General features: G+C 37.8%; 1 protein-coding gene across 1 annotated transcript in view; it reads right to left on the bottom strand.

Annotated features, from left to right (window-relative positions):
- Positions 1-3,074: 3,074 nt before the first annotated feature.
- Positions 3,075-12,488, bottom strand: part of LOC124792422 (protein lin-7 homolog C) — a 52,093-nt gene continuing 42,679 nt past the window's right edge. The window contains exon 4 of the mRNA XM_047257940.1: positions 3,075-4,137. Coding sequence (XP_047113896.1) covers positions 3,982-4,137 — 156 coding nt within the window. The 3' untranslated portion in view covers positions 3,075-3,981. The remainder of the gene's footprint in view (positions 4,138-12,488) is intronic.

Below are 12,488 nucleotides of genomic sequence, written 5' to 3'. Positions count from 1 at the left end.
ATGTGTTGTGTCGTTTTGAAACATGTGTGTTCAACTTGACGTTATAACATAAGAGACCCTAAATGTAGGATCCATGATGAGGCTGAAGAAACTGCATCACACCTAATCTTTGAAAGCATGCCATTGTAGAGTAAAAGATACAGAATCTTTGGGACAACTAGACCCGAAGAAATTGTGTGTAACATATAAAACTGGGGCATCGATTGGCTTTACTAGATACACAGGGAGCGATACCGCACAATAAACTCAGTTTCAGTATGGGTAGTGGCGGGTTAGACCTAAGCTGTTTTAGCTTCCCTCTTAAAATCAAATCAAATCAAAGCAGTGCAGTAGCACTCTCAGCTACCCTGGTGGGTTAAAAATAACCAGCACTTCAATTATCTATCATGATGTCCAGAATGGTTTATTCCACCAAATGCAAGATAAGGAGAAAATAAAAATGTACCCAGTATCTTGTTATGAAAGTTACGTGACAAGGCACCACCTAGTGCACATATTGCTCACTTGAAATCTACTGCCAAGCCTGTTAAAGAGTTTTATGTCAGAAATGGAACAGCTGTGTTTATAGAGGGTGCATGAGTATGCTTGGCTTATATATGTTTTAAATTGTACTTCTTGCAGATTTTTCATTTTTTCTCATATATGATAAACCATAATGTAGAGTACTTGAAGAAACTTGACTAAAGGAGCTTCTTTATTACTTTTTCAATAAAAAAGGATGAACATATTTTTCACTAGAGCAATTAAGAAGTGTGTAAATTAGAAAAAAAAATGAATCCAGCATAAGGAAAAATGGAGCTCCTCTGTGAATAAAACTGTTCCACTTTCAAAATATGATGCACGAGAAAGCATGAGTGTGCTATTTACTTACGTGTGATTAGCACTAGATGCTAGCTTTTGGATACTTTCATATGTAGCCACAAGGTATGTTTTTATTTCTCTCTCTTTATATTGCATTTTGTAACATTTTGTAACTGTATTTAATAATAATTTTGTATTTTTGTAATTTCCTGGGTTTTTTAGTTCTGATGATGACTCATTAAAGTATAAACTGGTTAACTATCATAGATGTAGCAAATGTGATCGAGATACTCCTTAGTAAAAAGTGCCCTTCAAACTGATTACATAGTCCGATTTCGCAAAATCAAATCTTATTTTCCCCACATTACCTACATTAACAAAATAAACCTTAAAAAGGTCATAAAATCAGAACAAAGTAATTTACAATAAAATACAATAACATTTTTATTTACTTTTTTTTATTAAAGACATTTCTCAGTTATATATAGTGAGCATTCACATTCAACCTTACATGCCAGTTGAACAGATACAAAATTGTATGTACCATAGAAAAACACGTTGAAACAGCATTTGTCTTACAGAACACATTTTCTCCAGAAATTATATTCCTCATGTCACTTCTATTTTATAAGAAATACCCAACATTGTTGAAATTAGTTCTGGTTGTAAAATATGTGGTGTAAAGGCAATAATGGGTTAAGTACTGTGAATACCATTAACGAGGCTTACCAACGCGCGATCTCTCTCTCTCTCTCTCTCTCTCTCTCTCTCTCTCTCTCTCTCTCTCTGTGTGTGTGTGTGTGTGTGTGTGTGTGTGTGTGTGTGTGTGTGTGTGTGCGGGGAGAGGGAGAGAGGGAGAGGGGGGGGAGGAGGAGGAGGGAGAGAGATAGGTGGGGAGGGGAAGGGGTGATGGAGGACGGGGGGGAGGGGGAGAGGGGGAGAGAGAGGGAGGTGGGGAGAGAGAGAGGGAGGGGGAGAGGGGGAGAGAGAGGGAGGTGGGGAGAGAGAGAGAGAGAGAGAGAGGGAGGGGGAGAGAGAGGGAGAGGGGGGAGAGAGAGAGAGAGAGAGAGAGAGAGAGAGAGAGAGAGAGAGAGAGAGAGAGGGAGATTCATAACATTTTAATATTGATGATTTCTACATTACAACAATCCAGTACTTCCATCATAGAGAATCAAAGGAAGTGCTGATTACAAGGAGGTTGATCGAGATTCTCTTGTAGGTTTCTCTATTGCTACAAGTTCTTTGTACTAAACAAAACCTGTAGAAGACAACTGTAACATTAAGTATAGTATTCACATTAATAAATTTCCACTCTTTATTAACATACACCAGTTTTTCTATAAAGAGAAAACATTTACTTATATGTTTTAAGGACTAGAACACAACTATACTTACATGAGAAACATACATGGCAAGTACAGCCTCAGCAGTAAAAAAAGGGCAAGCTTCCTTTAGACAAATTAAATACTGTAGACAAAGTTTTTTTTTCGGACAAAGACTATTCTTTTTTAGATGAAGGCACAACACATAAATAAAGTTTACAAAGAAAATTTTTATAGATATTTTAACAGTTATAGGTAACAAAACATATTTAAAAAACAGTATTAATATCTTGTAAAAACAGTAATACTCTATTATGCACAGATGTGTGCAACTTGACCTGTGTCCACTTACAGCTACATTATCTTCCAGCTGTTCAACAAGCATAGAAACTGATTTGGCAAAATTGCGAGTATGTCTGTCTCAAATATGGAACAAATATCATTATGAACGAATATTCAAAAATGCAAAATATTGAATTGTACAAAGATCTTAACAGTCTGAAATGAAATGGGTTGACTGTTAAAAATAAAATAAGAATCAGATAGCTGAATGGAAATTAAACATATCCAGGAATTTGTAGCCATTCCATGGATCATCATCATCATCATCATCATCATCATCATCATCATCATCATCTGCTCCTACTGAAAATGTATAACTGAACACATTTAAAAAATACTGAAATCATGAAATTACAATGCAATGAACACCCTTAGCTGCTTACATACGTCAACGGGGCCAGATGAAAATGTGCGCCCCGACCAGGACTTGAACACGGGATCTCCTGCTTACATGGCAGACGCTCTATCCATCTGAGCACTGAGGACACAGAGGATAGTGCATGACTGCAGGGTTTTATCTCTGGCACGCCTCCCGCGAAACCCACATTCTCAACGTATTGTCCTGCACTACATTCGTAGTGCCCCCGCCCATTATACTCATTACTCGCGGCGTGTTGCCGATTCCCGTAAGAGTTTGGGCACTGTTTGTGCATTCGCACAGAAGAAGAAGATGGTCAAGGTATCTGTTCTTTCGGACATGTCCAAAAGAACAGATACCATCTTAGTATATATACTGAAATCATGATATGGTTCATTTTCAGCGTAAGTGGCATAACCTATCTTCTGGAAAATACGAGGCAGCAAAGAATGAGATCTTGCATCAATATTAAATGACTTTCTGTTTACAAGTATCAATTAAAAATTAAATAACTATACAGTGCCAACAGAAGCACAGCTAACATAAAGAAGTTACCACGCATTCATTGTGCAAAACAGTAATACTGAGGAATGGCTGCCTAGAAAATAGCTTGAATATGTATAAACTGAATAATGGCTACACCTGGGGCTACAGCTTTTATAACTGTCTTCTATTAATTGACCTAAACATTTATAAATACTTAATCATTCTGCTGCTAATATTGGAACAATTATCTTAATTTGAACAGTGATTTTTAATGTGGCTTCATGTAATCAAACCATAAATTTTTAATAAGCATGTGTATACACTTACATCATGTACACTCAGTCACATCTAATAAATGACCTCTTGATCTTCATCCACTGTGAGATTATCACAAATAAAAAGAGTAATAATACATGTTTAGGATGTGAAGTTCATGGCAAAAGTTTTGGTATCGGGCTTTTGTACATAACACAGTCTCTTCATGCAAGGACTAATTTTTCTTTTTCTATAATTTAATTAGTATTAATACTCGCTGTTGTACTGAAGCTACCCTGGTTCCCAGAAAGAGGTTGAAACATTCAGTATGAATTTATTAATGCTTGAAACTGATTGCCATATCAAACAAAAAATGCATTTTAATTTGTTCTCTTATACTTAAATAATTGTGTACATTTACTGGAACTGACGCCGACGTGCTGCTCTCTGCTTATCAAAACGCATCTCCATCTCTTCCAGTACCTTTGGTGTGTACCTCACAACCAGTTTCACAGAGCCCTGTGCTTGCTTAAGCAATTCTACTGCTTTCTCATGGTTCTCACCCTCCACACTCTGGAAATTTAAAAAAAAGTAATAGACTTAGTAAAGGTGCGAGATATATCTCACGCAATGTGTGAAAATCCTACATTCAGACATCAGTAAGTAGAAGCACAACAGCAGAATTACTGTCTAGTGGTTTGCTAATGCTGTATTTTACCATTTGATTTCTTCTACTGAATAAAATAAAAATTCACAGGTGGAAAAAACAACTTTGCACCAAACACCAAAAAGAGCTAACTTGAGAGATGATCCTTTTCTCTCTTTTGCCTCTCTTCTTTCTTGTTTGTTGCTAAGATCAGTAACTGTTTGTCTGTTGTGTGTCTGAGGAATTATCTTCACTAGATAGGTTGCATATGAACTGTAATAATAACATGGGGCTACTCATCATTTTATAGTTTTGAGAGACAACTTGATGTTCTAGAATGATGTTGAAATTTAGTCACATTATTTTTATTACAAAATATATGACTGGAAGTTCTTGCTATTATACTTCTTGTAACACAAGTAATTTGTCTTTAAATGTGAACATTTTAGGTTAGTCTTTACTAAGACTATTGTGAAAGTCAATTGAAACAACAAATTACTGTAACCCAGTTACGTTTATTATATTTTCTCAATTTCAGGAGAGTATGTTTGTATCACCAGATGCATTTATATAAATTAAGAAGGAATTTTGTGTAACTTGTAGTACTGTGTTGCTGTGGCCATAAACTGCTTTTTATCATATTTACATCACATGCACTTTTTACAAAAACAACTAAGAAAATATGACACAAGAGCCTTTAAACACCTTCTCCACTTAGTTCATTTCACAGTTAGCGCATGTGATGTAAAAACAGCTAGAAAAGTGGTCTGTGGTCACTGAAAGACACAGCTAAGTCATCCAAAGGTCTTACTTACTGTACTATTCATCCATGCCTTCTCAACTGAATTAAATGCGCCTCATGGAGATATAATCTTCCAAAACACATATGGAAAATATAATAAATGTGATTGGTTACAGTAATTTGTTGTTTCAACAGACAAAATAATCTGCATTAACAGAACTCTTGTTTCTAATTACTTGCAATAGGAATGAATTTTCAGGCTTTCAAATTTCAATTTAACTGTGGCATGTTTTCCATATAATGATACTACAGTTACTCTCACATTATCTAATGCTTCATTCAGTGTATTGTTTTGCTTGTGATGCCTTAATTATTTTCTATCAATGCTACACTTTGACTGAGACCCAATTCACAAAATAAAGAAACGTGATCCAGATACCCTAGCAATCTAGAAACAGATTTTTTTTCTTAACTACATAGTTATTATTTCAACATCACAATATACTATGAAAAATGCAAGTCTGATGAGCTATAGTTAGCAACACCTTCACCTGTCCATCCTCTGCTCAATACCTCTTTTCTCTACACGGATTAGCCTTGCTTCATTTAATTGAAACTATATTCTAGAAGGGTATAAAAAAAGCTATGAGCTGCACATAAAATTAAATTCTTTAACAATTTGTGAGAGAGCAAGATGCTATGTTTTAATCATTTAATCCAGAGGCTTTGATGTTTTTATATTATCCTCTGTTATACAACTTCCTTCAAGGAATATTAGTGTGAAGTGTATACTAACTGTACTGAAATTTCCATGATGCCTGAGGGATCACAAAATGCACTCTAATACTATCTGAATTCTCTGAGAAAGTTAGACAGTAAGGGATGAGATGAGTGTGATAATCTGGAGTTTTTAATTAATTCTATCAGATGTACTGCATGAAAATAATATTAAATAGTACAACTCAAAGTGTTACCTAAACTATAACTAATTACTGAGAATACACCCATATTTACATAAATGTGGAATTAGTGCACTAGGAATTATTCAACATGGAAGTCACGCAGTGAGGAAACTCAAACTGAATAATTCTAAATTATAGGTGCTGTTTGCACTCCAAAAAACTATTAAATTTCAAGTTTTCAGTGGTACTTTATCTCACGGAAGTGATGGAGTATTATGTGTGTACCCACAACTTTGTAGTCCAATACCAAAAACGTAAGATATGGTCGTAAGTTAGTACAAATATGATAACGAAATATGAACTCTTTGAGGTTTCTAATTTTTTTTCCCCATACATCATTTTTCAGAAGTGACAGCCTTCTCCATAGCTGGTATCTCTAAAGCCTGTTAGTGGAATGGCTGCTAACCTGGAGATGGTGAATTCTGATGGTAAAAATAGTTTTCAGCATTAGTATACAGCCAGAAAAGGGAGGGATAACTGATAAACAGGTTAAGTGTCTTATCTCTTGGAGTGAAAGCATCCATTGTCAGATAAGAACAAAATTTAGTGACCCATGGGAGTACATTATCAGCACTACCACAATTATCAACATCAACATTAATAACAACAACAACAACAACACAAACTCATCAGTTACCTACACAAAAGATAGAACTATGATACAATATACATACCTTACAAATTATAGGTTCTGAATTGCCTCTGATTGACGAATCTTAACTTAAAAGGGACTTCATAGTCAACAGTGGGAAACAAAATTTTTGTATTTAATGAAAAGAATTGCCAGGCCTGAGGAAACATGAAAGTTATGATCAGTGTACACCATCCTAAAACTGTGTACTGAAGATAGATAAAAAAAAAGAAGTGCATGTTAAACAGCATTTCAATGCTACACAAATATTACCAAAGTGACACTGTGCCATGTGGGCATATGAAGACTCTTCTAAACTGCTGAGTGAAATGATTGCTAATGATTATTGTTTATGATTCTTGTGTCTTGCTTGTACATGGTTTTGATTCCTGATTAACTGCTGATAGGGCACATTTGTTTCCCAGGAACTCCAAATGCAGCTTCAAATGATACTGACAACTAGAAAATGTTCAGCCAAAGTCTTTCGAGTTTACTGACTGGATTGTGGTCATAATATTGTGTGTGTGTGTGTGTGTGTGTGTGTGTGTGTGTGTGTGTGTGTTTAGTTTCTCTTTGTAATTAGAGGACTGGCACTCAAAACAAATTTTTGCTAAGTATGAAGAAGTGAAACACTTTACAGCAAAAAATCAAGGTGGCTGTTGTAGTACTGTGAAATTGCAAAAGGCACAGACAACACACATCAAAGAACTATCACTAGTTAAAAAAGGAGAATCCAAAAGTCATTTTTGAAAAGGTTGACATCACATATCTGAAGAAAGTAGCAAAGATGAAGTGAAAATAAAATTGCAATTTACCATGATGAAAATAACATAGAAAACAGTTTCATGAACTAAAGCTGGAACCAGTGCAATGGATATAAAGAACACAGTAATCCAAGAGCTTTCAACAACAGATTCAAGCTGCACATCGGAACCTTGACAGACAGAGATGCTATAACTACCTTCTCTACAGGACCAGTAAACTTGACCAAGCTCCATCAGATCAGAAGCACAATAGGGAACTGAGACACTGTAAAAAAGCTGAAGAGCCTCAGACTCTAACTGAAATCAAACAGAACAGGTAAGTCACTGACCACAAACCAAAAAGGAGAGCAGAAGTTTTGTTCTATGTCAAGAGCAGGCAAATACAGAAGGGTAAGGGTCTATTAAACATGGCCAGTTCAAATGTATGGTGAATAATGGTACCCCTTAGGGAAATTGCAGCAAGGAACAGGACAGAACACCAGGTGAACGCACTGCATGTGTCTGGGGACCTCACTCAACATGTTGAAGAGGCTATTCCAGTAGGCATTGAGAGAGAACAGAGTGAAACCAACTGCCGACTGTGGTGTGTGTTGGAAAAATGAAGCCTGTTGTCTGGGCTCCAAGGTCATACTTGGGTCATTCCAGTGCCTGGCAGAGAAGATTGAGATGACTAGCCTTGTACAAGGAGTTTGAACAAAGTTGCAGCATTCTCTTCAGAACTGATTGTGGCCCCGTGGTTCTGAGTCAAGTGGAAGGACAGAACCAGACACTCTGAACATTCTGTAAGAAGCTAACATGATACTTCCTGGATTTGTGCCATAGGGCTGAGAAGTGTAGGGTCCCCCTAAATGGGTCAAGTGTGCACTACACATCAGAGGCTGCTATCCATGTAGCTGACAGTGTGTGGGGTGCACACAAGGGTTTTTTAGATTAGGCGACTCTCCATCCAGTCCAGATAACAATAACTGTAAGAGACCCAGGAGCATAGGTGTAAGATCCAAAAGAGTGTGCACTGCCCCCCCCCCCCCTCCCCCCGATGAGAGTATTAAAATTCCAGTAGTTAACAAGTGCAGTAACATTAGCAACAAAATACCAGAATTTGGAGCACTTCACAACAGCAGAGAACTGTGGCTCCAGTTTAAAAGAATAGTTGACAATGCATTGGATAGATATGTAACCAGTAGAACAATTTATAATGGGAGGGATCCTCCATGGTTAACAGTCACCGTAAAAAGCCTTCTTAAGAAACAGAGACTACTACATAATAGATGTAAAACAAAGAGTAGCACTGGTACAGAGAGAGATGCTGAATAAAACCCGTTTCGCTGTCACAAGAGCAATGTCTGAAGCCTTTAAAGACTACTGTAACAGAATATTTTCAAATGATCTTTCAAGAAACCTAAAGAACTTCTGGTCATATGTAAAGGCTGTTAAAGGCACCAAAGTTAGTGTTGAGTAACTGGGGGATGGGACAGGAACTGAGATGGAGGGAAGCAATGCAAAAGCTGAAATGCTTTACTCTGTTTTCCAATTTCCTTTACAAAAGAAAACCCAGAGGAATTGCTCCGATTTAACATTCATTACACTGAAAAGATGAGTGACATACATGTTAGTGTCAGTGGTGTTGAGAAACAGCTGGCATCGTTAAAATTGAACAAAGTTCCAGGGCCCGACAGAATCCCTATCACATTCTATACTGAATTTGTGGCTTAGTTAATGTCTCTTCTAACTATAATCTATCACAGATCCCTTGAACAAAAAACTGAGCCCAGTAGTTGTAAGAAAGCACAGGTTACAGCTGTTTACAAGAAGGGTAGTAGAAACAGTCCATAAAACTAGTGCCCAATATCCTTTCTCACATGACATACAGAAAACTTTGGATCAAGGCAGTCAGATAGATGCGATACTTCTTAGTTTCTGATAAGCTTTTGACTCAGTACCACATATACGCTTATTGTCTGTTGTATGATCCTGTGATGCATCAACACAAATGTGAGGCTAGATTGAGGATATTTTGACAGGGAGGATGCAGCACGTTATCTTGGATGGAGAGTCACTGTCACATGTAGAAGTAATTTTGGGTGTGGCCCAGGATAGCACATTGGCAATTTAGCTGTTCGTGTGATATATTAATGACCCTGTAGAAAATATTAATAGTCACTTCAGCCTTTTGGAGAAAATGAAATATTGTCCAAAAAGAGCTGCATAAATATTGAGTCAGATGTTGATAAAATTTCAAAGTGTCAGAGATGTAAAACTGTGCACTTCCAAAATGAAAGAAAATGTAGTATCTTATGACCATAATACCAATGTGTCACAGTTCAATACAGACAATTACCTGGATGTAACATTTCATAGGGATATGAAATGGAATGATTACACAGGCTCAGTTGCAGGTAAAGTAGGTGGTAGACTTCAGTTTAATCGTAGAAAACTGAGGAAACGCAATCAGTCTACAAAAGAGACAGTACAAATCACTCGTGCAACCCATTCTAGAATATTGCTCAGGTGTGTGGTAATTAGAAGCATCTACAAAATATCTTGAGTGTACTTAATAATTGATGTGTTTCCAAGGCCAAAAACTGCATGTGAAAAGGATATTTCAATAAATATCTGTAGACAGGAATTATTTTGTCATAGTTCTTCAAAACTATCTCCCCTCCAAGTATGTGACTGTTAATCAACGCCAAAAAACTAAACTTTAAGCTAAAATATGTGAGTGAATTTGACCTGAAGGTCAGTTACAAATGTTAAAGCATGATATAAGAGGCAAACATCACTGACAGATTAGGTCTTAGGCCTGGTCTGACTGGCCAACAGCTGCCTAGAAGACACCACAAGGAGCAATTTATGAAAGTGGGACATGTGATCAGCATGTTACCAATCCCTCCAGCTGTTATTGCCAGTAGATGAATCCTGATGATGCCACTGTTTCTTTATTGAAGTAGCTCCTCATTTGGCCTCACAAGGACTGAGTGGACCCCGTACCAGACCACCCTACCTTAGAAAAAATCTCAGGAGGTAACTGGAATTGAAACCACGTTCTCCTGCAGCAATGCTAATCATTTGGCTGTGGAGGCAGCCACAAATGTTAAAGTAACATGCAAAAACATATTAATAAAATAATTGATAGATTAGTGATTTGCTACACACAACATTAAAATGAAACATCCACTCATCGAAGACAATATAAGAAATCAACAAACTACTCGTTCAACCAAATTTGATCGAATATCATCAAAAAAGAGTCTCGAAACTGGTAAACAGACTGTTTCACCATATTACTAGCACTCTGCAGGCGTATAGCTGGAAATGTGTCAGAAGGAGAGCAAAACTCACAAGGATTGCAGTACACCACCACTGTACTACTCTGACCTGACAGGGGATTTTACCGAACAACAAAAAGCAACATAGTAATGTTCATAAATTATATAAATTACATCACTAACAGAAATTAAGGCAACAATTTGGTCAAATCTGAAGCATTTATGACTACAGTGAAGTGAGAAATTGAATTATATGACAACCAAGGAAAAAATTGTAATATGATAACAATAAAATCTGGAAAAGGTGGAGTAACATAAAAAAAACAACTGAATATTATGCGGATAGGTGCTATTTGCTACATTTCAAATATATATGTGTATATGTGTACAATACTTTTTCCATTACTAACAAAAACTGACGAGTACAGAAATATATCCAAAAGACACACTGATAACTTTTTAGTTTTTAGATTTATAAATATAACAGAAATTCCTGGCTGGAACAATACTTAAAAAAAGGGAAAGGCAACCATCCAGCTATAGCAGAATGATTTGTGGAGTATAGAAACACATAACGGAAAACAATAGTTTCAGAGCTCATGTTCTTGCTCTTTTTTTTGGTAAAGGTATGTAGTTCCAAACACATAACAACATGAACACTGAAATGTACACTTCTACGACCACAGTAAGATTGATTATTGGAAGCAGTTGTGTGGGCTGCTGGAGGTCAGGAAGAGCTAGGGATAGATATACAATGCAAGGACAGGTAGCAGAATACAGTAGGGCATATCTTGACAAATGACTCAGTGGCTGCAAAAGACGGAGGGAGTTCAGAGGGTGGAGCATATAACAGCTATATAGTGAGAGAGGGGTGTGGGGGCAAGGGAGGTAGGAAGAAAAGAAGAGGAAGGTGGAAATGAAGAGGACACACACACACACACACACACACACACACACACACACACACACAGGGGGGGAGGGGGAGGGGGAGAGGGAGAGGGAGAGGGAGAGGGAGAGGGAGAGGGAGAGGGAGAGGGAGAGGAGGATGGGGAGGGGGAGGGAGAGGATGGGGAGGGGAGGGGGATGGAGAGGGAGAATGATGACAGTACTCCATCTTGACAGGTAAGAAGTGCTGTGGAAAGAAGAGAGAAGGAAAAAGGTAAAGTTAGGCAGTGAGAAACAGGTTAGCAGAGATTTAGAGGATTGTGAGAGTATAAAGTATGCTGTAGATATAATTGCCACCTCTGTAGTTAAAAAAAACTTGTACTGACACAGAGTCTGTAAATAGCCTGCACAGTGAAGCAGCTGTTCAAGTCATTTGTATTGTGGCACGCAGCACGTTTGACGACTGGATGCTCAATATGCAGTATGCCACAGTTTGGCGGTGGCCATACGTGCAAGTGGATTGTTGCTTACTTTTCATGCCCACATGGAATACTGTGCAGTAACTGTAGCTTAGATGATATATAAGGGGAGTTCAAAAAACAAGCTGGAGGCATAATTACAGAAACCAGTACCTGTATGTTAGAAGTATTGACCCTGGCTGTTGAGACACTTGTCCCACTGTGCCACCAGGCAATGAATGGCTGTATCATAAAATTCCCAGGGCTGCAATGTTAACCAGTTCCGCACATACAGCTGTACTCGTCATCCGAGGTGAATCGTTTGCCCCTCAGAGCCTTTTTAAGGGGACCAAAACTGGCATATTCACATGGAGAGAGGTCCAGACAGTATGGAGGGTGGCCGAGAACCTCCCATTTGAATTTCTGCAGGAGTGCCATGACTGCGTTGGCCGTATGAGGCTTCGCACTGACGTGGAGCAGAATGACCCCACAGGTGAGATTGCCAGGTCATTATGATTTGATTGCTTGGCGGAGGGTGTTCAAGGTTTGCGAGTAATGTTGGGCATTCAC

Source organism: Schistocerca piceifrons, chromosome 1 (assembly GCF_021461385.2).
Source record: "Schistocerca piceifrons isolate TAMUIC-IGC-003096 chromosome 1, iqSchPice1.1, whole genome shotgun sequence".
NCBI classification, from domain to species: domain Eukaryota; kingdom Metazoa; phylum Arthropoda; class Insecta; order Orthoptera; family Acrididae; genus Schistocerca; species Schistocerca piceifrons.
This window is presented reverse-complemented; position numbering and strand designations above follow the sequence as displayed.